This window comes from Colletotrichum navitas (genome assembly GCF_030913465.1).
Source record: "Colletotrichum navitas strain CBS 125086 chromosome Unknown LY79scaffold_4, whole genome shotgun sequence".
Classification (NCBI taxonomy): domain Eukaryota; kingdom Fungi; phylum Ascomycota; class Sordariomycetes; order Glomerellales; family Glomerellaceae; genus Colletotrichum; species Colletotrichum navitas.
The window spans coordinates 620,688-642,189 of NW_026850550.1; the positions used below are offsets into that span (position 1 = coordinate 620,688).

Consider the following 21,502-nt stretch of genomic DNA (forward strand, 5'->3'; position numbering starts at 1 on the left):
GCTCCCCCTCCTTATCCGAGCCTATCAATGCACAAAGAAACAGCGGTTCGTTCTGGCGGTGACAGGGCATAGTGCGGGGATTATTGGCTAGGGCGGCGGAACGACGGCCTTGACTCCTCTTTACTGTACGAGATCTAACTCTAGGCGGGCCCCCCAGGACCTTCAAGCTTTCTGGTCATTTGGTAGGCGATATGAGAGCCCGCTTGAGAAAACCCGTCCCCTGCTTAGGCTCGGTCAGACCAAAAAAGCACGCTGTAACAAGGTGAAGATGGGACCCCAGCTGACAACGAGCGGTTTCATTGTGTATGGATGTCTCGGCCAATTGCACCACGGTTGTATTTGCAGGTTGCATGATCCAGTCGAATAGGCCGGGACTGGACCCTAGGCCCCGGCATGGCCCGCTGCATTCGGAGCAGACATGGTGCAAAGTCACGGGGCTGGGCGGCTTATGAAAGGAGCCCGTCTGGGGGGCCATGAAGTCGGCCTGCAGGAACCTCCAAAACTCTGCTTTTCCTTCTCTTTTCCTTGCCGGTATAGCCTTGTAATTGTTGCTGTTGTTCTCCCTCTCCCGAAGTCGAGCCCGAAGTCGAAGAAAAGTTTCAGGTTGCGTTTCCCCCCCGGCCATTGACACACTGTTGGTTCGATCGGTAATAGCCCACGATGGACGACTACATGTTCCGCGAGCATGTCAGCAAGTGCCGCCAAGTCTCGGAGGCGACGCACTATGTTGAGATTCTCAACTATTCTGTGAGTTTTCAAGGAGCCACACACCTTTCACTCAACTCTGCGCAAAGGGCGGGACGGAATGGATGGGCGGACGGGTCCCAGGCGCGGGAGCGCGGTCTCATTGAACCCAGACTAAACCCAATTGACTTTCAGGACCCTTTCTACAATTCGTGCGAGGAGCACCCCCTGACCATGGATGAGTTTGACAACTTCCTCTACCGACGGGTAAGTACCATGGCCTGTGTGACAAACGACACGGCCACGGCATTTCGTGAGAGGCTCACGACGAGAATTGGGTTGGCTAACCACCCCGATTTGTCCAGGGCGCGTTCGAGCCGGCAAAGGTCAAGGAGGGCGTCAAACTGCTCAACGGCATCCGATTAGTGTGAGCAAACTCTCATGGGAGAAAAACGCCACTGTTCTTATGAAAGCTCATCAACTGACACATCGACAGACTCCAAAAGAACGCCAAGCACAAGGATACATTCGCTCCGCACACAATCTCCTTCACGGCAGATGCCTACGAGTCCATGGTCCGCGTCATGCGGCTGCCCTTCAGAGCCATCGAGGGCACCAGCGTTGTCGGACCGTTTTTCTGGTGCGCCTACGATCAGGATGACGATGATCCCACTCTCCGTCGGTGTTACCTGTGCCTTGGCCCAATGACTTGCAAATACTGACCAGCCGTCGCAGAAATCATCTTCCGCAAGTCCGACGTCCGCAAAAAGGGCAAGACGCGCGGGTGGGAGATCATGCTCTCGTACTGCTTCAGCACCGGCATCACGTCAGGCTTCGTCAAGGGCACGCCGAGCTCCGACATCGTGAGCGCGATTCAGCACCTGACGTTCTGCGCGCGGCAGGTGGGCCACCCGATGCTACTGCCCACCATCATCCTCTCGCACGATCTGTCGTCGCATAACGACCAGAAGCAGCGCGACGCGCGGGACTGGCTGCGCAAGCTCGAGCATGCCGTCAGCATGCGCAACGAGATCGAGGACGAGGAGGGCTACGTCAGCAAGGACGGGTACCTCGAGGTCGACGCCATCAGCCGCGACCTCGTCGAGTGCCACAGTCAGGTGCTATGGAAGCGGCCGCAGGCGTACCTGGAGATTGTCAAGGAGATGGAGGCCGGGCTGGAGAAGTTCAAGAAAAAGGTGCCCGTCGAGCACCTCCCGTCGGAGCTGGACAAGCTGCACCGGAGCATGATTGCCAGGCTGGACTTCTACCGGCTGAAGCTCAAGGGTATCGAGAATTACCAGGCGACGACGTTGGAAAGGCTTCACATTCAGCGGAGCGCGGTATGTTTTGGTTTTCTTTTGTCTCAGGACGTCCCACCTGACTTGTGCGCGGGATGCTGACGGCCGAGGCCAGCTGTACAACCTGCTCTCCCAGCGGGAGTCAAAGATTCAGTTCCAGATGGCCGGTGAGCAGCGCAGGCTGGCGCACGCTAGCAAGCGCGATAGTACGGCGATGAAGACCATCTCGCTGCTCGGTGCCGTGTTCCTGCCGGGAACATTCCTCGCGTCCGTCTTCAGCATGACTTTCTTCGACTTCGGAAAGGGTAAGTCCAAGCCCACTTGTGTCTTGATATCCGCAGCCCGGACACAAACCCTAGCGTTGCTGAGTACCGTGCCTAACCCTGGGGACAGATGCGGATCCGGTCATCTCCAAGGATCTCTGGGTGTACTTCGCCATCACGATACCGCTAACGATCGCAATCGTCGTTGGGTGGATCCTGTTCGATCGGCGGCGCGAGGGCAAGTTCGCCTCCGAGGACGCGGACCTGGAGAAGAACATTGAGCACATGGAGGCGGACATCATGGCCATGATGCGGAAGCGGACGATGAGTAAGGCCAATACATGGACGTCGGTCACGTCGCCCATAAGACCATGAATCCATTCCGTGATTCAGGCGACGCGAGGGTTGTAAGAGACGAGTGCGACGGGGCGCGGAGCACGCCCTAGTGTGGAAGAAAAGAAAAAACCTACGAGAGGTGCGGGATTCTAGCATTCAGATGAAGAAGGTGGGCAAATGGTGGGTGGATATGTACATAAGACCTATCGCTATCACGCCTTACGACCTGATGACATTTATGACCTAGCTATATATATATATGTATATATGACAAACCAGCGACTTTTGATATTGTTCCTTGGCATAAACGAAAACTGGCTGCATGAGCGGGTCCCCCTCTCGTTCGCGGCTCGGGTCGAGTTGCGGGAAGAAGTCAGCCAGGATGAAGGTGATAATGAGCACGAGTATGAGCCCCGTCCCACTCGAACCGGTGTGGGCCGCTCCTGGCTCTGGGATGTTCATGCTCATGCTCGGGGGAGGCAGTAAGGCAATGGATGACCAATTTGTTAATTGACATGCTGCCAGGATATCAAAATAACTCAACCACAGCCCGCGGGCTCGCAAAGATGTTCGCTGCAGCCGCTTTCGGTTGCCCATGTAGAGGTAAACAGTAATAAAAGAGGGCTCGAAAAAGGGATGGTAGTTAGCAGGAGCAGGACATAAGAAACGGCACTAAAATGAGGGGTGAATGGTGGGGGGGGCTGTTTCTCGGTACAATGCTATCGATAAGAGAGGGCTGCTTTCCCAGGGGTCCGTCAGACGCCCCTGGGCTGGACTGGGCTTTCCTTACCGCCAGAACGAAAGAAGACCCTGTGACGACATCCCACAGAATCGGGGGCAGACCGGGGGCCGGGACAGCTCACGCCGCACCCCCCCCCCCGTTACTCTGGAAGCTGGAAGCTGCCACCAAAGAGCTATCGTACCAGCAGCCCCTGAGGCAACCACTCAGTGGCTTCTGTGCCCCCCTTGCCAAGCTGAAACTTACTGGATCGCCGGTTTCCCTTTTTATTTTTGAATGGGAGGCTGCGGGCCAAAACAAGATTGTCTGCCCCTCTCACTCTGCCTCTACCGAAGCTGTGGTAGCTTGGCGAACTGACGTACGGGGACATCCCGCCCACATATACCAGCTCGGGACAGCGAGCCGAGAGCATAGCACGTCCACCTGTATAGCTCGACCTACCTACCTACCTACGTTGGGCTTTACACATCTGGTATCCCAAGCTCACGCCACCAGCGCCCAGTGGCTGATCTGATACCAACGTACGACACGCGGATCGCATCTCGTAGCCTAGCTTGCATCAGCCATCTTACCTTTTTTGGACCATCTAGTTTCCCTCCTTTTCCTCCATCGAGTCAACTCTCAGTCGCTCCCGTCACACTCACTCGGCACTCACAACCCTCACCACCTCATGACATCGGCATCGCCAACCATGGCAGACACATCAACCCAGCCCGCGGCCGTCACGGCCAGCACCGACACAGTACCGCCTCTCCAGGCCCAGGCTGGCGGCGGCGCCAGCGAGTCGCAGCGCACCGTCAAGGCGTTCAACGACTCCGTCATCAAGTACCTAAACAGGGTATTCAGCATCCATGCCGGCCAGGCCGACCATAAGTGGCACAAGGAGCAAATCGCCTCCTTTGTGAAGTCTGTCCAGGGCGAGGAGACGCCTGCTTGTCTTACGGCAGGAACCAATGCCGCTGCCGACGCCCCGGAGGAGCTTGACTTTCACGGCTTCCTCAGCTACATGGCCTCCTCGGCTTCAGCCGCCACTGCCCCAGCCCGGGAGCAAGACCTGACCTACCCGCTTTCGAGCTACTTCATCAGCTCCAGTCACAACACCTATCTCACGGGAAACCAGCTGTACAGTGATTCGAGCACCGACGCGTACAAGAACGTACTGCTTCGGGGATGCAGGTGCATCGAGATCGACGTCTGGGACGGCGACGATTCGGATAATGAGGAAGGCACCTCCGTCAGCAGCAGTGACGAGGAGGTCGCTGCCGGCGCGGTGGCGGATGCGCCGAAGCCTCGGAAGGAGAAGCGGAGCAAGCTCCAGATGCTCAAGGATAAGATGCCGGGGTCTCTCGCAAGCAAATTGGAGAAGACGTCGCTGGGGAAGAAGATGGATGAGAGGATCGAAAGGTCCATCAGCCCGCCGGCAGAGACCGCCACGGCTCCGGCTCCGCCCGCGGCCGTGGGGCAACAGACAGTAGCAGCCGGTTCGGGGACGCTGCAGAAGACCCCCTCACCGAGATACCACCCCATCGAGCCCCAGGTCTTCCACGGCTACACGCTCACCAAGGAGGTGCCCTTCAGGCGCGTCTGCGAGACGATCCGCGACTATGGCTTCGTGGCGGCCGACACGCCGCTCGTCGTCAGTCTCGAGGTGCACTGCAGCGCCGAGCAGCAGGAGATCATGGTGCAGATCATGGAGGACACGTGGAAGGGCCTGCTGGTCCCGACGCCCGATGTCGACGCCGATGAGCTACCCCGCCCCGCGGATCTCCTGGGCAAGATCCTCGTCAAGGTAAAGTATGCCCCGCCGACGGGCCCCGAGACGGACACACCAGGCGACGACGTCGAGGACGACAACGCGTCGCCGTCGCCGTCACCATCGCCGCCGGCGGACCCGGCGAATAAGAAGCCCGCGGCCGCCAAGACAAAGCCGAGCAAGATTATCCAGGCGCTCAGCAGGCTGGGGGTCTACACGCGCGGCGTGTCGTTCAAGTCGCTGACGCAGCCCGAGGCCACGATGCCGACGCACATTTTCTCGTTGTCGGAGAAGGGGGTCATGGAAGTGCACGAGAAGCAGGGGGCGGAGCTCTTCCACCACAATCGGCACTTCCTGATGCGCGCGTACCCGTCCGGCTTGCGGATCGGGAGCTCGAACCTCGACGCCCCTGTGTTCTGGCGCCGCGGTATCCAGATAGTGGCCCTGAACTGGCAAAACTGGGATGAGGGGATGATGCTCAACGAGGCCATGTTTGCTGGCACGCGCGGTTACGTCCTGAAGCCCGAGGGTACGTCCACCTTTGTTGAGGTTCAATTCCGTCATACGAAGACTACGAACGTTTTGTGCTGACTACTACCGAAAAGGATACCGCTGCCCCAAAGCAGGTTCGCCCCCCGACACGGCGCAGGGCGTCCCGCAGATCGACTACAAGACGCTGGACCTCAAGATCGACATCCTGGCGGCCCAGAACCTACCACTCCCGCCCGGCGACACCAAGATCAAGGGGTTCAAGCCCTACGTCAAGGTCGAGATCCACGTCGAGTCGCCCGAGGAGCGGCTCCCCGGGGCGCACATCAAGGACGACGGCCGCGAGCGCGAGGGCGCGTACAAGGCCAAGACCAAGTCGAACCGCGGCGTCGACCCAGACTTTGAGGGCGAGGCTCTGCAGTTCACGGGCGTTCCGGGGGTGGTGGAGGAGCTAACGTTTGTGCGGTTCACCGTTAGAGACGACGAGATCGGGCGCGACGACATGGCGGCATGGGCGGCCATGCGGCTGGACCGGCTGCGGCCCGGGTACCGCTTCGTGCACCTCATGGACTGCGAGGGGCGGCTGACGGAGGGCGCTATCTTGGTGAGGGTTACCAAGAAGTTGTCCTAGATGTTCGGGGTGGGCGGGTGTATGTGGATGTCTCCTCTTCTTTCCCTACCTAGGTCGCATCGGGCAGTTTCAGGGGTCGAACCGTTTTCATAGCGTATAGCATTAAAAGCATCAGTTCTAATAGCGTCACCCATTACTTGGCACTCTTTTTCCTTTTTTTTTCCATCAGGTGTGTGCGTGTGTGTGTGGTTCAATAATTATTATTTCATTCAGAGCTCGCTAGCAGGCAACCAAAACATTAATCACACATATGGCTCATCGGACCGCCGACGACACGCGGACTCCGGTGTGTTTCGCCTAGTAGTCGTTGCTGTTGCCGTAGCCGGCGTTCTCCCGCTTCGCCTGGCCCTTGGACTCGAGCTTGTCGCTGCCCAGGAGGTCGCCGGCCTTCTCGAGCACCTTGCCGAACTTGCTGTCGCCCTTTCCGCCGCCGCTACTACCGCCGTACGAGTCGTTGTCGGCGTTGCTGCTGCCGTAGGCGTCGTTGTCGCGGCGGTTGGAGGAGGAGCCGTACGAGTCCGAGTTGTCGTTTTCACGGCGGGTGGTGGACGAGCCGTAGCTGGTGTCGTTTTCCCCGAGGGAAGAGCCGTAGCCCGTGGCGCCCGAGGAGCCATAGCTGTCCTCGTTGCCGCGGCGGGTGGTGGAGGAACCGTAGGTGCCGTCGTTGCCGCTGCGGCCTAGACCGGAGGAGCCGTACGAGTCGTCGTCGTCGCGACGATTAGTGGACGAGCCGTAGCTGTCGGAGACGTCGTTGTCGTAGGTACGGCCGCCGTTCTGCGAGGCGTTATAGGAAAGGGAGTCGGCGCCGGCCAGGTTGGAAGAGGTGGAGGAGTCGAAGGCGGAGGAGCCCGTCTTGCGGGAGGAGCCGTACGAGTCCTCGTCGTCATTGCCCCGGCGGGTGGTGGAGGAACCGTAGCTGTCCTCGTTGCCGCTGCGGCCTAGACCGGAGGAGCCGTACGAGTCGTTGTCGTCGCGGGTGGAGGAGCCGTACGAGTCCGAGGTGTTGTTGTCACGGCGGTTGGAGGAGCCGTAGCTATCCTCGTTGTCGTTGCGGGAGGAGCCGTAGCCCGTGGTGCCAGAGGTGCCGTAGCTGTCCTCGTTGTCCCTGCGGGAGGAACCGTAGTTGGACTGGAGGCGTGTTAGTCACCGGCTTCGAGCTGTAGGGGGGAGCAGGAAACAGGGGCGTATCACTCACGTCGTCGTTGCCGCCGTAAGACATGTTTACTGGTAGGATATGTGGCTTCGGGGTATGGTTGTGTGTAAGTGGACTCGGGAGGATGGCAATGGTTACGATGATGAGGAAGAGGAGAAGATGAGGCAAGGCCAAGAGAGCGTGGAACGAAACCGAGGGGATTGATGGGTATTTAACAAAACACGGACTTGTCTGGGAGTCATGTCACAATGCCAGTCTCGCTCTCACATGCGTTGGGCTCTGCTTGCCTGAGAGTTACGCTCATCCTTCAAATGCCCTTGACCTCCCCCCGATCGACAAGGTAGTAGCCCATCGAGAAGAGGGTCGCACGCTAGCAAGATGCAGGTTTACGCCATGTCTGGAACCCCCTCCTTCCAACTCGTCGTCGGATTGGAGGTGGTAGACGACGGGCAGGGAAAGCTTGGTGTGGTAGTCGCCGCGAACCGGGCTTCCCTTCATGGTACCGTGCCGAGCCACAAGCGAAAGGGTTCAAGGAGACCCTGATGATCCCCTGGGCGAAGACATGTGTATGTGTGCGTGCGCGCTGATGGAAAGACGGCAACAACGACATTGGCCCGGCCCAATGCAAATTGACGCAAGGCAACAATATTTACGTCCCGGCGACAGACAAGAAAAACAGGGCAATCTCTGGATGTTGTCGGGAATGGAAAAGAGCAGGTAAACAGCATCGCCATGGCGAAACGGGCAACCCCCCCCCAGTCCACCGAAATGTCGTCATACCGGGTACGTCGTGCACACCCCCAGATGGTGTCACCGCATCAGTTGTCCCAGCATCTCGAATGCCTTGCTTGCGTTGGCAGGAAAGCAGCCAGTTTGTGTATGTGTGAGTGTGGCACGCCATCGACCGGTTGTAGCGTACCAGTAGCGCAGTTGTTCGTGCCAAGGAAAACCTGATTTGGACAACTTACGTTCCCTCGCGGGGGAGCTGGCGGATGGGACGAATCGGGCGCGCTGGATGCCACGGAGAGCAAGAAAGCTACCATGGCTCCGGCGCCGACCCAATCCAGTGGTGGTGCTGGGAGATGGGTCGGCCTGGACACCGAACTGCTGCGGTCCCCCAGGTTGCCTACCGGTCCAGAGGCGACCCACCAGCCCAGCTTGACAGGGGGATGCTTGCGCGCGCGTTTGACGTGCCCGGGCAAGCTTCCAACAACCCATCACCAGAAGCTGTCAAACCGCACCTCCACGTGCGCAGACCGACTCGACGACCCCGCATGGGAGCTCCGGCCTGGCAGAATTGCCCAACCAGGAGGAAGTGCATTCAACCCGGTCAAGGAGCGTGGCTCTGGGAACAGGTACGGGATGTGTGGTTGGAACTGTTGGGATCTCGATGCGGTGAGGCACCGGGCTGACATCTACCTCTTGATGGTTGCAGCTCCTCATGAGGGAGTCCCTGATTAGCTAGATGAAGGGGAGAGAATCGGGGTGCTCCGGGTCTATCCATATCGAGCACCGTCGACCCGGGTTCTGCCATCGTATTCTCTCCCTCGAAGCTGCCGAGTACGTACGGTGTAAGCTTCCTGGACAAGTGACACACCTGTGAGACCGCCGCTCTGCGAGAACCTGCCCCGATGATATCACAGTAGTCGGTAACCTTCCCCTCGGCTATGGCCGGACAGCAACTGCAACATGCACGCAGGTGTGTAAGTCAACACTCGCCGCTTGGTACGGACATTGTCGTGTAAGAGGACGGGAAACAGTTGATACAGCACCAAGCATTCCTCAACCCAATGCGTCGTCAAGGTTATCAACAGGCCTTAGGACGGCCTCCCTTCCCTTCTCTATACGCCGATTTTTTTATTTTTTCAATTTTATTTTTATTTTTTTAGTATCTGTTCCATTGGCAACGGCGAAAATCGGTGTGACACGACATGAGACAGCACAGCAAAACCAGACGCAAGAGCAGAGTCGCCTCGCTCATGTAGACACGCAACATCGGCTGAGGGAGGTCTTACTGCAGATATATAAACGACCCCCCGAATTTGTCCACAAATGAAGCAAACGGCTTCAGAGCTCGAGATGACTGTTTAGCGAGTACCCAGACCACACCTAATATGAACTTTGTATCGTCTTGCGAGAACCGTGGCCACGCCACTGCGAACCAGCCCAACCGGACCTCGCCGATGGTGACTGACGACTCAAGCGGGGGGGACAGTGTAGAGCAATACCGCTGTAGGCTCTCATTTCCGAAGGACCAACGCACATATCTATGTTGGACTCTCTTGTCGTCTCTCAAGGCCGCACTGACCCCCCTCTCGTCTTCGTATACCTTGGAGTATATAGGTCGAAGACAATGACCGACGACGCAAGGTATGAAGCAGCCAGCCACTTGGGTTCTAGCAACGCGATTCGGAAACCCCGGACCTGGCAACCCGTCTTCCATCATGCCGCGCGAGATTGGCTGAGAATGCATTGGCATTGGCTCGGCTCGGTTGAAGAACCAGAACGCCTGGTCTTTGCAGAGATCACACGCGTACCACCCCACGGCGGCGGCGTCAGGGGCGCGGCTGTCGTCTCACCAAACCATGCCTTGCAGTGTTCCCCCTCCTATGCCACGGCGTCAACGGTGTCCGATGGCAAATACACAAGTTCGCGCCGGTCAGTTTGTGCGACGGGGACGTCGCGAAGACAGTCGCTTTGCTGCTTTTAGTTTTCACTCAGCCGCAGTAGCCCGAGCCTGCTCACCGTAAGACCGCTTCCAGTAATGCGGGCCAGGAGATATCCTGTCAGAGCACGCATGTTGAGGCTAGCACGAGAATGCTTCGTTGTCTTTGCAGCATCTCACGATGCATTGGACGCCAAGTTCACCTCCCATGTCTCTGACGGATGCAGCTTTACAGGCAAGAACGTGTTTGAAAGATTGCGTATGCCGCCCCAGGGCGGCTAGTCACTGCGTCTTGTGAAAACCGTTTCATTGCCGATGTTTGTACCGCTATACTGGTACGAGTTGAATATACACAGCGTCCCGAGGCCTACCCGTCCATCGACCCGATCAGATACCTTTGTTGTTAGGAAGCGTCTTCCTTCCACTATCCCCGTTTCAACTCAAACCGATACACTAGTCGCTGCACTTACGACAGCTATAATAAAACGGGACTGGTGGGCCCAAATATGTGAGAAGTGACATCCCTTACACAACGGGGTGACGTATCATAATCGCATGATCATGGCCTCGCCGCTTGCCGTGGCGAGTTGCAACAAATAAAACGTCTTTTTAGAATCTGGCTCCATCTCGATCGTTCAGCAGCTCCGAAAGAAAAAAAAAAAAAGTCATCAATACCCGGCCGGCTCAGGTTTGGCCGGGAAAGCGGAAGCGTTGGCATTCATGCGGCATTGGTCTCTCCAGCTGACAGGTGTGTATTTGTCGACGATGGACTTGAAGGCGGCCTAGTCACATGTCAATTATCTCCCGTTTGGGTAGCATAGCATAAGAGGTGAGGATTTACCAGAGTGCAGAAAGATTCGTCATTTTCAAGGTGGTTGCCAGGGGTTTTGCAGCCGGGGATCGTCACTGGCGCGTCGTTGTACCGCAACCTCACATAGTACCCGTCCAGCTTGTCCTTTTCGGCATCGGTTAGCTCGGGCATTGCCTTACGGCCAATGCCAGGCGGCGCAGTTCCCGGCGACGGGGCGCTAGCCCGACCGAAAGAGAACCACGAGCTGAACCAGCTGCCGTTCTTGGGGGCCGGCACAGCCGGTAGCTCGGTCGAGGTCTCCACCGCGGGAACCCGAGCATCACGGAACATCTCAACGGCGATGTGGCTCGTAAAGGGAGGCCACTGGCCTGGGCCCAAGGCCCCCAAGCTGGCCAGCACACCGGCCAGTGTCGTGTCATGACAACCGCTCATTCCAAACCGGATGGGTCTAGGGGCAGTGCCTGACTGCTTGATTTCGTACTCTCCGTCCGCCGGGGTGTGTTCCATGCTGCCAACCATGCGAGCCACAACGTCGCCCATTAGGCCTCCTATACCGAGTGTGCGATATTCCTGACTCTCTGCGTATCCGCCATACCATTCTTCCACGCCAATCCTCTCGATGATAGCAATGGCCTTGGGATCGTAGAATTCAGAGGGCAGCTTCGTCTGGGGACCGTGCGCGCGGGTGGCGTTGATTGTGTCCATGATGCCGCTTAACCGAGGCTTCGAGTCTACAGCGATGCGTGCTCCGTTGGGCATCCACTTACCGAGCTTCTTATTGAGATAGTCCATTTCTGGAGTGTTGTTCCATCGCTCGGCAGCGCGCTGGGCAAAGGCACGCGAGAGGGCAGCAAAACGGCGGCAGTTGCCATCATTGGGAAACAGTGTCTCGTCCTGAGGGGCTCGGGTGAGGATGGTGAGAGGGGGAAGGCCGGGTGCTCGGTGGGTCGCCGGGTACAGGCCAGATAAGGCCTGTTGTAGTGACTCGAGGGCCCGAGGAACCGGGGTGGATCGGAGGTAGAGAGACTCGGCGCTGGTAAGGTTGGCGGGTAGGAAGCTCAGGCGATCGACGTAGAGATGGCGGAGACGGCGCCCAAGGTCGCGCGTGGTTTCCCGCCCGCGGTCCGTGAGCATGCCCATGTCACAGATGTCGTCAAGCTCGGCATTCGGGCCGGCAGCGATGATTGGACTGTCATCGTCGGAACCAAAGGTTTCCAGACGGCGCTTCCAGTCGAGGTAGGAGTATTCGCCAGTGTCCGGGTCAAGGATGGCGGATCGAAGGTGGCGGACGGCACGGCAGTAGGGCCAGTAGGGCGGGAGGCCGGTGTTCTGGAAACGAGGCGCGACGGGAGTTCGCTCGCCGTGGCGTAGGAGGATCTGCACGAGTTGTAGCTTAAGGTGTGGAGGGTAGAGCTGGCGCAACTCGGCATCGGTGTAAGGTTGGCGAGGTTCAAGGGTAGTCATAGCTTCGGAGGTTATATGTGGCTCTCGGACGGATTGAGTTGGAGATCAGTGAGCGGGGAGGAATATGGTGTGAGACAAGGTCGGAGAATACGCGAGAGGAAAGTAGGGTGGAAGCTCGGGAAACAGGATGGCTCTTGGGATGAAGACGACAGAAGAGGAGTGTGAAGACACAGCTCAAGAAGCGTTGGCTGCTGCCGCTCCAGGAGTGCCAGGAGAAGCTACTTGAAGGAGCTGGGGAGTTACGTTTGATACGGCAGGTGGTCTCGGCCAGAGACAGGACCTGCGCTACCTAGCCTGGAGATATCTCGGGTACCTTGGGAAGCAGTGCGAGACGATGTGTAGGTGGTACAGGCACAGGTTTCGTTTCGCGGGGGTGATGAGCAAGGGTTCAACGTTCGAAGGCCAAGCCAAGCAGTGGTGTAGAGGTACGGATACTGTTGTAGTCGCGCGCGATACGGAGTAGAGGCTTTGGTTTGGCGGCTGGGCCCCTGCAATGATGACGATACAAACTCGCGCTGGCGGGGCATAGGTATGTACAGTGCAATTCGTGGGGGCGACAGGGTCTCTTATTGGGACAGCACCTCGCTCGACAGCTGTCAGAAGCACTGAGAATGCACTAGTGTACACTCTACTGCACTAGGTATGTACGAAGTACGTAGTGGTACGGAGACTTGTACCTACCTCTTTTGGAGACTGGCACTGACGGAGGCTTAAAAAAAGAAAGAAAAAAAAAGAAAGGAAAAGGAAAGAAAAACGCAGTGGACCGTCCGTGAGCGGTGTCCAGCGCGTATCGTAGCGTCGGGAACGTGCCTCGCGCTGCCGGGCACGTTTTGAATTGCTGTATCGGCCCAACAGGTCAGACAGACTCTGGAACCACAAGAGAACGTTTGAGCAGGGCCCAATCCGATCCTCAGAGCCTCAAGCTTGTAGGTTTGAGCTTTCCATCAGGCCATTCGCCCGAGCTTAAACCACTTTTACCAGCTAACACCTAACATGGGCCATGGCGACCTTGGGATAAGCTTGCCAAATGCGCCGACGGTGCGCGCGACTGCACCGACCCATATCTATGCACTATTGTTTGAACCAACCGGATCTCACCTTTCCTCTGGCCCACTCCATGAGATTGGCATGGCATACCGCTATGTAATTGCGTACTGTAGTTCTTGCGATCTACGCTACGCTACTCAGTACACTACACTGCATTCACTCCATTGATTACGTCAACTCTTTTCTTTGGGAGGTGTATCTCCATATCTCCACCTCAGCTGAGCGCATCGAAGAAAACCAAGAAAACCGACCAGCTCAGCTGAGCCGAGTCGATCGACATGGTCCATGCCGGATCATCGGATGCCGTACGCCCGTAGCTGCCGGTCGGTGATGTGCGATGTAGGTACTGGGCCAATAGGGCTCTTTCCAATTGGTAGCTCAGACTACCTAAGTGGGTTTGGAGCTAGCCCCGCTAGCACATGTGATTGATTATGTCAGTGGCAGAAACAAGAGGAAAGGGAAACTTGGGAGGAAAAGCTCCCGGTGACTAACTGACGCCCTGACTGACGTATCCGCATACCAAAAACGTTCGAATGGGCACCTCTCGGCCAATGAATCGCTGCCCAAGTATGGGAGATGCTCCATTGCGATTGAATCGGGGAAAAAAAAAAAAAGCCTTCCTCTCTCACTTCTTCCTTTGCCTTGCTTGCTCTCTTCCATAGAACGGCGCTCACTGCGCCGGTTTTTTTGAGCCTCGCCTTGGCAAAAAAAAAAAAAAAAAAAGGACGGCCCCGCATGGCATGGCAATGTCGAGCGCGGGAGGACGACAAGTGGAATGAACACCGCCGCATTCGACATTTGGCAGCAGCCTGAAAGCCCGAGCCATTTACTTTCGCAGTCCACTGTACTGTACGAAGTACGATGTACGATGTACGACCGAGGAAGGGTGCCCCCTGCTCTCGGACGAAGGAGGCGCAGCTCTGTGCACATCACACTTCTGGCTCTCTACCGCCGTAATCCCTACTCGGCGGGAAGACATCAGCAAGCTTCCCTTCCATGCTTCTAGTCCTTGTGTTGGTTATCCACTCTCTTGAATTGATGAGATTGGTACCTTGCCGTGGACACTTTTCTGTCATGGCACTTGCCCAAGTACGCACGCACGCACGCACGCACACGCCAGAGGCAGGAACAAGTGGGCACACGTGGATTAGCATATTGTACACGTCCATGCTGGCCTTACTACGTCGCAGCATACCTACCTACGTAGGTAAGGTACTATCCAACGGTCTTTTTCTCTTATTATCTACCTGGTGCCCCATGGGATCTAGGTCGTCACATCCAATTCCGCCTTTTCCTCCCTCTAGATCGGGACATTGTATTGAATCATCGGCCTCGCCTCATCACCTCAAACCCAAAGCATCAACCAACCTAAGAGACACTCACCCCCCGACCTCAACAAACAGCTTCCTTCTTCTCCTCTAGTTTACTGGGTCACATCCCCCTTGACCCAGCTCTCCCCCGGATTCTTCAGACCCCTTCTTTGATTGCGCCTTCGGTTCCGGCCTCTTATTCAGGCCATTATCCCGCATTTGCCTCGGTGTGCTGGTCGGTGTCCACTATCGTGTCCCCCAAAAGAGGATACGGAGCATGTGCCATTGAGCTAATCCCCGGAACTTCCGGCTGCTAATTGCAACCTCTTTATATTTCACCTTGCAATCCTCTGCTTTTCACATACTTCTGTACGTACGGCGTTCGGCTCGCAATGGGTGCCCTGTCTCAAAAAGAAGGCGTCACCGTGAGACGGAGTTCGCCGCCGCCTGCTCTTGAAATAATACCGTCCGAAGACCCTGTGTACGGTGACGATGATCAAGATGACGCCCAAACGGTTATGCAGCCCGCCCTGAACGTTGTTGCCGCCCGTCTTACGCTGCCACAAACGACTGCCGCCGAGAGAGCTGCTGCGCTGGAAAGAAAAAGATCTTCCGGTAACATCTTTGAATCCGGTCCCTCGAGCGGCGATGATTCTGCCAGCTCGCCAGAATTGACACCTTTCCCCGACGAGATCCCTACCAACTTCGAGACGGAGCCAGAACTGCGGATTACCCCAGCGCCACCTCGCAGGAGACAATCCCAAAAACTTCAGAAGCCGAAGCCTGTCCCAAGAGACTTGCCATCGCCCTGGCAATCGAGTCCGAGGAACGCCTTCTTCGGCGGCGGAGATGGCGGGCCGACCAAGACCGCTCTCGAGTCTGCATCCGTCAGTCAGACAAGGCATAAGCGTTCTTCTTCCACCGGGGCCGACGCCCTCAAGAAGTTCTCCAATGCCTTCTCCTCCTTTCCGGCGCCTTCTGCAATCTTCAACTCTTTGTCGTTTTTCACCGCGGCCGCTGAGAGAGCCGAGCCAAGGTCGCCAATGGACCGGCGGAGGGCAGCACAGTCTCAAGGCGGGCGGTCGTTGATCAATTTGGCCCCTATGTCCAGCGGTGCCAACGGGTTCCCTCGAGCGCAAACCATGGTCCAAGACGCGTCCGGGAACCGCCCGTCCATTTCTTCAGGAAGACATTCCACCACAAGACCTCGCGTACTAAGAAAGGTTACTTCGGATGACTCGCTCCTGTACCACTCTTTGTCCCGTACGTCTTCGATCGGTGATGACGATGGCAGGTTTGATCATGTCAGGGAAATGGCAAATGTGAGAGTGAAGGCAATCAGAGACAGTCTACCTGAGAGACCCACATTTAAGATGCCCAGTTTACCCAAGCTGGGTTCCTCACTGAAGCTGAACGAGGACGGAATGGGCAAAGCAGTGCCCGAAGCCCCCGCGCCAAAAGTTGATAACGATGCATCTTCCACCCTGGACAGAGTTCTGGAGACTTTGACCGGAGACATAGTCATTCTCGGCGGATATCGAGGTTCGATCCTGCGATCGGCGGAGCCTCCCCACCACCAGCTATGGGCTCCTGTCAAGGTCGGACTCAACATGAGGAAAGTCGACCTGGAGGTAGGCCTGGATCCCGAAGACGAAGAAACGATGGAGAAGCGCATCATCCCGTCAGGCATGTTGCAGAACATTGGCCCCATTGACATCTCGAGGAAGTTGTTCAAGAAGATCGGTGCCTGCGAGAACGTTCGGAAAGGGAAGCTGCGTTTGTGGGATTACGGCTATGACTGGAGACTAAGTCCTCATTTACTGTCTCGAAAGATGATTGAGTTTTTGGAAAAGCTCCCGTCAAACCAACCGGACTCCAAGGAGCCTAGAGGCGCACTGGTTCTGGCACACAGTCTCGGAGGTCTCATCACTCGCCACGTCGTCAACCAGAGGCCAGATCTTTTCTCTGGTGTGGTATACGTTGGCACCCCGCAACGGTGTATCAACATCCTGGGACCCCTGAGGGACGGCGATGCGGTTCTCTTGAACGAGAAGATCTTGACTGCGCAGGTTAACTTCTCACTCAGGACCACATTCGTCTTCCTTCCCGAGGACGGCTTCTGCTTCGTCAACAAAGACACGAAGGAGGAGTACAAGATCGATTTCCACGATGTCAATGACTGGATCAAATACCGCCTCACGCCCTGCATCGAGCCCCCGTTACCGCCACTGGCCCCCAAGGAGAAATCGACAACCTTGGGGTCTCTTTTATCGGTCCGTAGTCGTAGCTCAAGCGAGAAGAAGCAGAACCACGTGCTCCCGCCATCGCTCGCCGACGCAGCCCGCAGAGCAGAGCTGGCCCACGAAGGAAACATGAACCCGCAGATCGACGGCCACGTTCCTCGCAACCCGGCATCCAACAGCAAGCCGTCACCGTTCACCAAAGGGTCACCTGCGACACTAACGCCCGCCAAACGCGCCAGGAACCTCGCCTACCTCGAGCGAGTCCTGGCCGAAGTCAAGCAGTTCCGCGCCGAGACCCAGTTCAACCCAGCCCTCTCGGAAGCCAACGCCTACCCGCCTTTCGGCGTCATCTACGGCAAGGAGGTTCCGACTGTTCACTCCGTCAAGGTTGCGAGCCGCGAGGCCATTGCCCACCAGGGCGCCTACGACGACCTCGTCTTTCGCGCCGGTGACGGCGTGGTCCTCGCACGCGAGGCGCAGCTGCCCGAGGGATACGAGCTGGTGCGCGGCGGGCGTGTCAGCACCGAGCGCGGGCATTTGACCATGCTCGGTGACATGCCTGCCGTCGGCAGGGCGCTGGAGGCTGTTGTTCGCGGCCGACGAAAGGGTATCGGCCTGGGAAACGCGATGAAAGCAAACGGCCGGGAGAGGAGTGTCATTAGAGCCTAGAAGGTTTTCATCCGGCGGTTTAGGGCTTCGCCCAGCTGATCAGACGTAGCACCCGCCACCAGCGCGCCGAAGATGGCGTGGGACCACCGTGCCCAAGTGCTGGCGTCTCCACGTAGCATCAAATTTGTACAATGATAGACTGTAGCAGCGGAATTACGAGCATGGGTTTTCTGTTGAGGCCCCCTTTAAACCCCCGAAACTTGCAGCGGCCAACCTTTTTTTTGGCACCTCGTCAACGAGCGTCACTGCCGCGACGGATGCTACGATAAGAAGCAAGTGTTTCTCGCATCTTCTGATGCAGCTGTGCTCGGGCGAGAACCTGTCCCTGCGGAAGCGCGATGACGAGCACGCACATGAATGCCGCCGCCGGTCCCCGAAGCGCTTTGCTTGACTGCAGCAGGGGTAGCAGCATACGCAGATGCAGCATGCAGGGATACACATCCACGCATGCAGGGCCGAAGCGGATCTGGGCGGGAATCACGATTGCAGTCGTCCGAGCCCGATTGTAGAATACTTGCTTAGACCGTGCCAAAATCGGAGAGAGAGAGAGAGAGAGAGAGAGAGAGAGAGAGAGAGAGAGCAGGGGGGAAAAAAAAGGAAAAAAGATGGCTGAGCACCAAGTGAACATTAAGGACGTATGCGGGTGAAGATGTAACTCATATCGCAAGGTTTCTGACAGCCATGCTTACAAAATTGTCCGTTTCTTCCGTACTTCGGTGACCAACGTTACGTTGCGTATAACGAGCTGGAGAGGGCATATTCATTATCCGCCATCCTTGCCTCCCCCTAATAAAGCCATGCAAGAACGCCGCCGCCGTAAGCCCGTGCTGGTGATCAAGGCAAATCGTACAAAAGCCATTAGCTAATACTCAAAATCATCGTCCGCCGCGGGACCCTTGCTCTTGGCCACGCTCTCCTGCTTGCGATACATCTCGGCCACCTGGCGACTCGACGTGGCCTCGTCGGGCTTCTTGTCGTCGCGCACCTTGATGAACCGCGGGAATCGCAGACTGATGCCCTTCTCGCCGCCCGGGTCGACACCTTCCTTGGACCCGGCTTTGTAGCGCGGGCTGAGCGTCAGATCTGCCGTCTTGACCTCCCAGACGTAACGCGGCTCGAACCACACATCGGGCTGATGTTGCCCGCCCGAGGAGTGTGCGTAAAACGGTTTGGGCCGGTCAATGACTATGTCCGAGAGCTGCTTGTGTAGCTCCTCTAGAACAGCCTCGGAAAATCCTGTGCCAATGTTACACACAGTTTCATATGAATCGGACGAAGGATTGTAACACGCGAGCAGGAACGCGCCGTAGACGGATGTACGTTTGCCTCTGCCGTAGTATGCACCCAGCACGACAAGATCGAGCGAGTCGCCGATGCCGCTGAGGTAATCCTTTTTTATCTAGGGGGTTTGCGGTCAGCACACGTGGAGATCATCGACACAAACTGCTCTTATGGGCGGGGTCAAAGCAGCTTACCTTGAGCCAGTTCCGGCTTCTCTTGCTGGGCTCGTATCCGCTCTCTGTGCCGTCCAACATCTTGACCATCAGACCCTCGCAGGATGCCTTAACGCTCTCGTCGAGGAACTCCTGAATCTGCTCCAGCTCTTGTCCGTTCATGTGCGTCGCGAAGGAGAACTCGCCCTCCACTGGTTCGAAAGCATTCTCAAGAAGCTCGCGGCGTTCTCGAAGTGACTTCTCGACGATGGCCTCTCCGTTGAGATAGAGCAGATCAAAGGCAAACACGCACACCTTGACCTTGACATCCTCAATCTTGACATCCTTCTTCTTGCGAGTCATCAGTTGCTGGAAAGGCAAGACCTTCTTCTCATCGACATCCCAGGCAACTGTCTCGCAATCCAGAACAAAGCTCTTTGTGTCTGCTTTGACCCAGGTGTGTAGCTTGGCGAGGATATCAGGGTATTTCTTAGAAAGGTCCTCGGAATTCCGAGAAAATATGGAAGCAACTCCATCTGCCGCAGACTTGGCAGCTCCCGGCAAAGATTGGCTGATCTCCTCGTCCGCAGACTTGGCTACGTAGTGGATCTGGGCTCTTTCACCATCGTACTTGTACTCACAGGTGAAGGTCTGGTTCTCGAAGCGGTCCAGTACCTCAGTAATGGCCTTTGTTGGCTTGGCCAACATTGGCTTAAGAGGCACCCCGGGCTTGAGCTTGCAATGCTGCCGCAGGTTCATGATACCGTGATTCACCATGGCGGGTATGATGACATCGTAGCTCGGGAGCTCACTACTCTGGATCAGCGCCGCACTAAGGCGGAAATATAAGAAAGGGCATACCTATACACCGTTTTGAGGATGGCCTCTGCCTGCTCCACGTCCGTGGTTTTGGGCACTTGACCCTTGGCATCCGCCTCATGGAAAACCACAGCTTGAGCTAGAGAGACGAGGACAGTCCTCTCGGCCAAACCCAACCGCAGCTTACCCTCGAGGAATCGGACGAGATATTTCGCTTCGCTGGGACCTCCCTTGTCCTTGCTGATGTCCACCTTTCCAGAGGAACGGGAGTCGGCTGCCGACAGCAGCTTTTTGATGGCATCCACCTTGCGACCCTGAGCGCCGTTGCCGGAAACAGTGGCGATGCCCATTAGGCCATTGTGCACACCCCTGATTGTGAGGGCTTTAGGCTTGAACATGGTGGGTTGTGTTGATCTACTCTTGACAGCGACAAGGCCGAGATCTCCGATCTCTTTCTGATCCTGCTTGATGACAGCAAGACTGCGACCTGTCGTCTCGCCAATGGCCTTCATGATGAGAGACTCGCCAATGCCTAGCTCAATACCAGCATAATCAGGAGCTAGTTTGTTGATCATGAGCAGGACGGTGGGGAGAAGATCATCAGGGGTCAGACGCAGAACCTGTCGAAGGAACAGCGAGCAATGAGCCATGATCTCAAGTCGCTTGGTCGTAAGCTCAATGAGGGAGAAGGTAGTGCACAGCGCAGCGTATGGAACTGGTTCGCCTGGTTTCCAGTCGGGGTATGGGTCCTTGGTCTGCGTCTTGAGCTTCATCTGTACCACCTCCAGTGTCTTCTTCGACACTGCAGGCTTGGTATCGTCTTGGTCATCGTCGACCACGTCATCTTCCGATGCGGACTCTGTTACCTCCTCTTCTTCGTCCCTGACGGCCGGCACAGGGGAGGGAGACTTGGAGACTTTCTTCGAAGGAGGCGCCTTGGGTGCGTTAGGTTTTGCCTTAGCAATCGTAGATTTCAAAGGGCTGCTCTTTCTGGCTGTCGACGCCTTAGGTGATGTTGCAGGTGACTTGGCTGGAGCTTCGTCCATCAGTTCGTCCTCGTCCTCCTCAATTACACGTTTGCGAGTTCGCCGAGGTCTCTTGGTGGCAGGTTCGTCCTCATCGTCCTCCTCGACAACCTCAGTCTTGACTTTCGGACCTGATGCCGTGACAGCGGGACTCGGGCTTCTGGTGCGTTTCCTAGGCTCTGCACAAGACTAGTTAGCGAGATGCTTCAAATACTGAACAATATTCAGACATACTGTTTGCGGCCTTTTCTGTCTTAACAGCAGCTACTTCCGGAGGAGTATCGGCCTCCTTCTTAACCTCCTTCTTCGGTGCTGGCTTGGTGGCGAAGCTTAGTTTGCTCTGCTGCGGTTCGGGCTTGGATCCTTTCGCGCCGAAGAACTTGCTGTAGCAATTGTCAGCAGACAATCTCAACTACCACAAAGTAACGAAGAAGACAAGGCTTCAAAGCATGCATGGTGGTCTGAGGAAATTGCCCTTGTACACACCCCAACGTCGTCTGCGAGGGCTTGACGTACCCTAATGTGGCCTGCTTCGGTGCCATTGTAACAATGGGTCGGCTGTAAGGAGTGAAGAATCGAGTATCGATGCGAGAAGCGGCCCTGAGTGCGTTCCTGCGAGGAATTGAACTGCTTAAAAGGCGAGAGCAGGCCATGAAGGTTGTCGGGTGAC

General features: G+C 56.7%; 8 protein-coding genes across 8 annotated transcripts; 4 read left to right on the forward strand and 4 right to left on the reverse strand.

Annotated features, from left to right (window-relative positions):
- The first annotated feature begins 317 nt into the window (after positions 1-317).
- Positions 318-2,722, forward strand: LY79DRAFT_252917 (uncharacterized protein). Its single transcript, XM_060551871.1, has 7 exons — positions 318-747; positions 880-951; positions 1,050-1,111; positions 1,181-1,362; positions 1,420-2,024; positions 2,098-2,287; positions 2,376-2,722. The coding sequence occupies exons 1-7, from the start codon at positions 661-663 to the stop codon at positions 2,618-2,620; spliced, it is 1,443 nt and encodes a 480-aa protein (XP_060419388.1). The 5' UTR covers positions 318-660; the 3' UTR covers positions 2,621-2,722.
- LY79DRAFT_252931 (uncharacterized protein) lies at positions 2,718-3,209 on the reverse strand. Its single transcript, XM_060551872.1, has one exon. The coding sequence runs from the start codon at positions 3,176-3,178 to the stop codon at positions 2,825-2,827; it is 354 nt and encodes a 117-aa protein (XP_060419389.1). The 5' UTR covers positions 3,179-3,209; the 3' UTR covers positions 2,718-2,824.
- A 303-nt stretch (positions 3,210-3,512) lies between these two features.
- LY79DRAFT_655852 (phosphatidylinositol-specific phospholipase C) lies at positions 3,513-6,335 on the forward strand. The gene is made up of 2 exons (XM_060562676.1): positions 3,513-5,602; positions 5,679-6,335. Exons 1-2 carry the CDS (start codon positions 3,991-3,993, stop codon positions 6,191-6,193), a joined length of 2,127 nt encoding a protein of 708 aa, XP_060419390.1. The 5' UTR covers positions 3,513-3,990; the 3' UTR covers positions 6,194-6,335.
- A 155-nt stretch (positions 6,336-6,490) lies between these two features.
- LY79DRAFT_575869 (uncharacterized protein) lies at positions 6,491-7,412 on the reverse strand (the record flags this gene model as incomplete). Its single annotated transcript, XM_060559750.1, has 2 exons — positions 6,491-7,321; positions 7,389-7,412. 2 exons carry the CDS (start codon positions 7,410-7,412, stop codon positions 6,491-6,493), a joined length of 855 nt encoding a protein of 284 aa, XP_060419391.1.
- Positions 7,413-10,679: 3,267 nt separating this feature from the next.
- On the reverse strand, positions 10,680-12,286 carry LY79DRAFT_505877 (histidine acid phosphatase; the record flags this gene model as incomplete). Its single annotated transcript, XM_060553669.1, has 2 exons — positions 10,680-10,793; positions 10,853-12,286. 2 exons carry the CDS (start codon positions 12,284-12,286, stop codon positions 10,680-10,682), a joined length of 1,548 nt encoding a protein of 515 aa, XP_060419392.1.
- Positions 12,287-14,227: 1,941 nt separating this feature from the next.
- LY79DRAFT_253266 (uncharacterized protein) lies at positions 14,228-14,895 on the forward strand. The gene has a single exon (XM_060551874.1). The coding sequence runs from the start codon at positions 14,330-14,332 to the stop codon at positions 14,753-14,755; it is 426 nt and encodes a 141-aa protein (XP_060419393.1). The 5' UTR covers positions 14,228-14,329; the 3' UTR covers positions 14,756-14,895.
- Positions 14,896-15,035: 140 nt separating this feature from the next.
- LY79DRAFT_665860 (uncharacterized protein) lies at positions 15,036-17,555 on the forward strand (the record flags this gene model as incomplete). Its single annotated transcript, XM_060563130.1, has 1 exon — positions 15,036-17,555. One exon carries the CDS (start codon positions 15,036-15,038, stop codon positions 17,553-17,555), a length of 2,520 nt encoding a protein of 839 aa, XP_060419394.1.
- A 556-nt stretch (positions 17,556-18,111) lies between these two features.
- LY79DRAFT_537975 (DNA ligase I) lies at positions 18,112-21,498 on the reverse strand. The gene is made up of 5 exons (XM_060556704.1): positions 21,349-21,498; positions 21,067-21,215; positions 19,850-21,011; positions 19,031-19,799; positions 18,112-18,954 (listed from the first exon to the last, which is right to left on the reverse strand). The coding sequence occupies exons 1-5, from the start codon at positions 21,483-21,485 to the stop codon at positions 18,418-18,420; spliced, it is 2,754 nt and encodes a 917-aa protein (XP_060419395.1). The 5' UTR covers positions 21,486-21,498; the 3' UTR covers positions 18,112-18,417.
- Positions 21,499-21,502: the final 4 nt, after the last annotated feature.

What these genes read in the sequence shown, in the direction of transcription:
- LY79DRAFT_252917 (XM_060551871.1), top strand. Translation starts at nt 661, where the DNA reads ATGGACGACTACATGTTCCGCGAGCATGTCAGCAAGTGCCGCCAAGTC. An exon ending in TTGAGATTCTCAACTATTCT is followed by an intron (nt 748 to 879) that starts GTGAGTTTTCAA and finishes ATTGACTTTCAG; the next exon opens with GACCCTTTCTACAATTCGTG. An exon ending in TTTCTTCGACTTCGGAAAGG is followed by an intron (nt 2,288 to 2,375) that starts GTAAGTCCAAGC and finishes CCCTGGGGACAG; the next exon opens with ATGCGGATCCGGTCATCTCC.
- LY79DRAFT_252931 (XM_060551872.1), bottom strand. Translation starts at nt 3,178, where the DNA reads ATGGGCAACCGAAAGCGGCTGCAGCGAACATCTTTGCGAGCCCGCGGG.
- LY79DRAFT_655852 (XM_060562676.1), top strand. Translation starts at nt 3,991, where the DNA reads ATGACATCGGCATCGCCAACCATGGCAGACACATCAACCCAGCCCGCG. An exon ending in TTACGTCCTGAAGCCCGAGG is followed by an intron (nt 5,603 to 5,678) that starts GTACGTCCACCT and finishes ACTACCGAAAAG; the next exon opens with GATACCGCTGCCCCAAAGCA.
- LY79DRAFT_253266 (XM_060551874.1), top strand. Translation starts at nt 14,330, where the DNA reads ATGCTTCTAGTCCTTGTGTTGGTTATCCACTCTCTTGAATTGATGAGA.
- LY79DRAFT_537975 (XM_060556704.1), bottom strand. Translation starts at nt 21,485, where the DNA reads ATGGCCTGCTCTCGCCTTTTAAGCAGTTCAATTCCTCGCAGGAACGCA. An exon ending in CCGAAGCAGGCCACATTAGG is followed by an intron (nt 21,216 to 21,348) that starts GTACGTCAAGCC and finishes CAATTGCTACAG; the next exon opens with CAAGTTCTTCGGCGCGAAAG. An exon ending in GACAGAAAAGGCCGCAAACA is followed by an intron (nt 21,012 to 21,066) that starts GTATGTCTGAAT and finishes AGTCTTGTGCAG; the next exon opens with AGCCTAGGAAACGCACCAGA.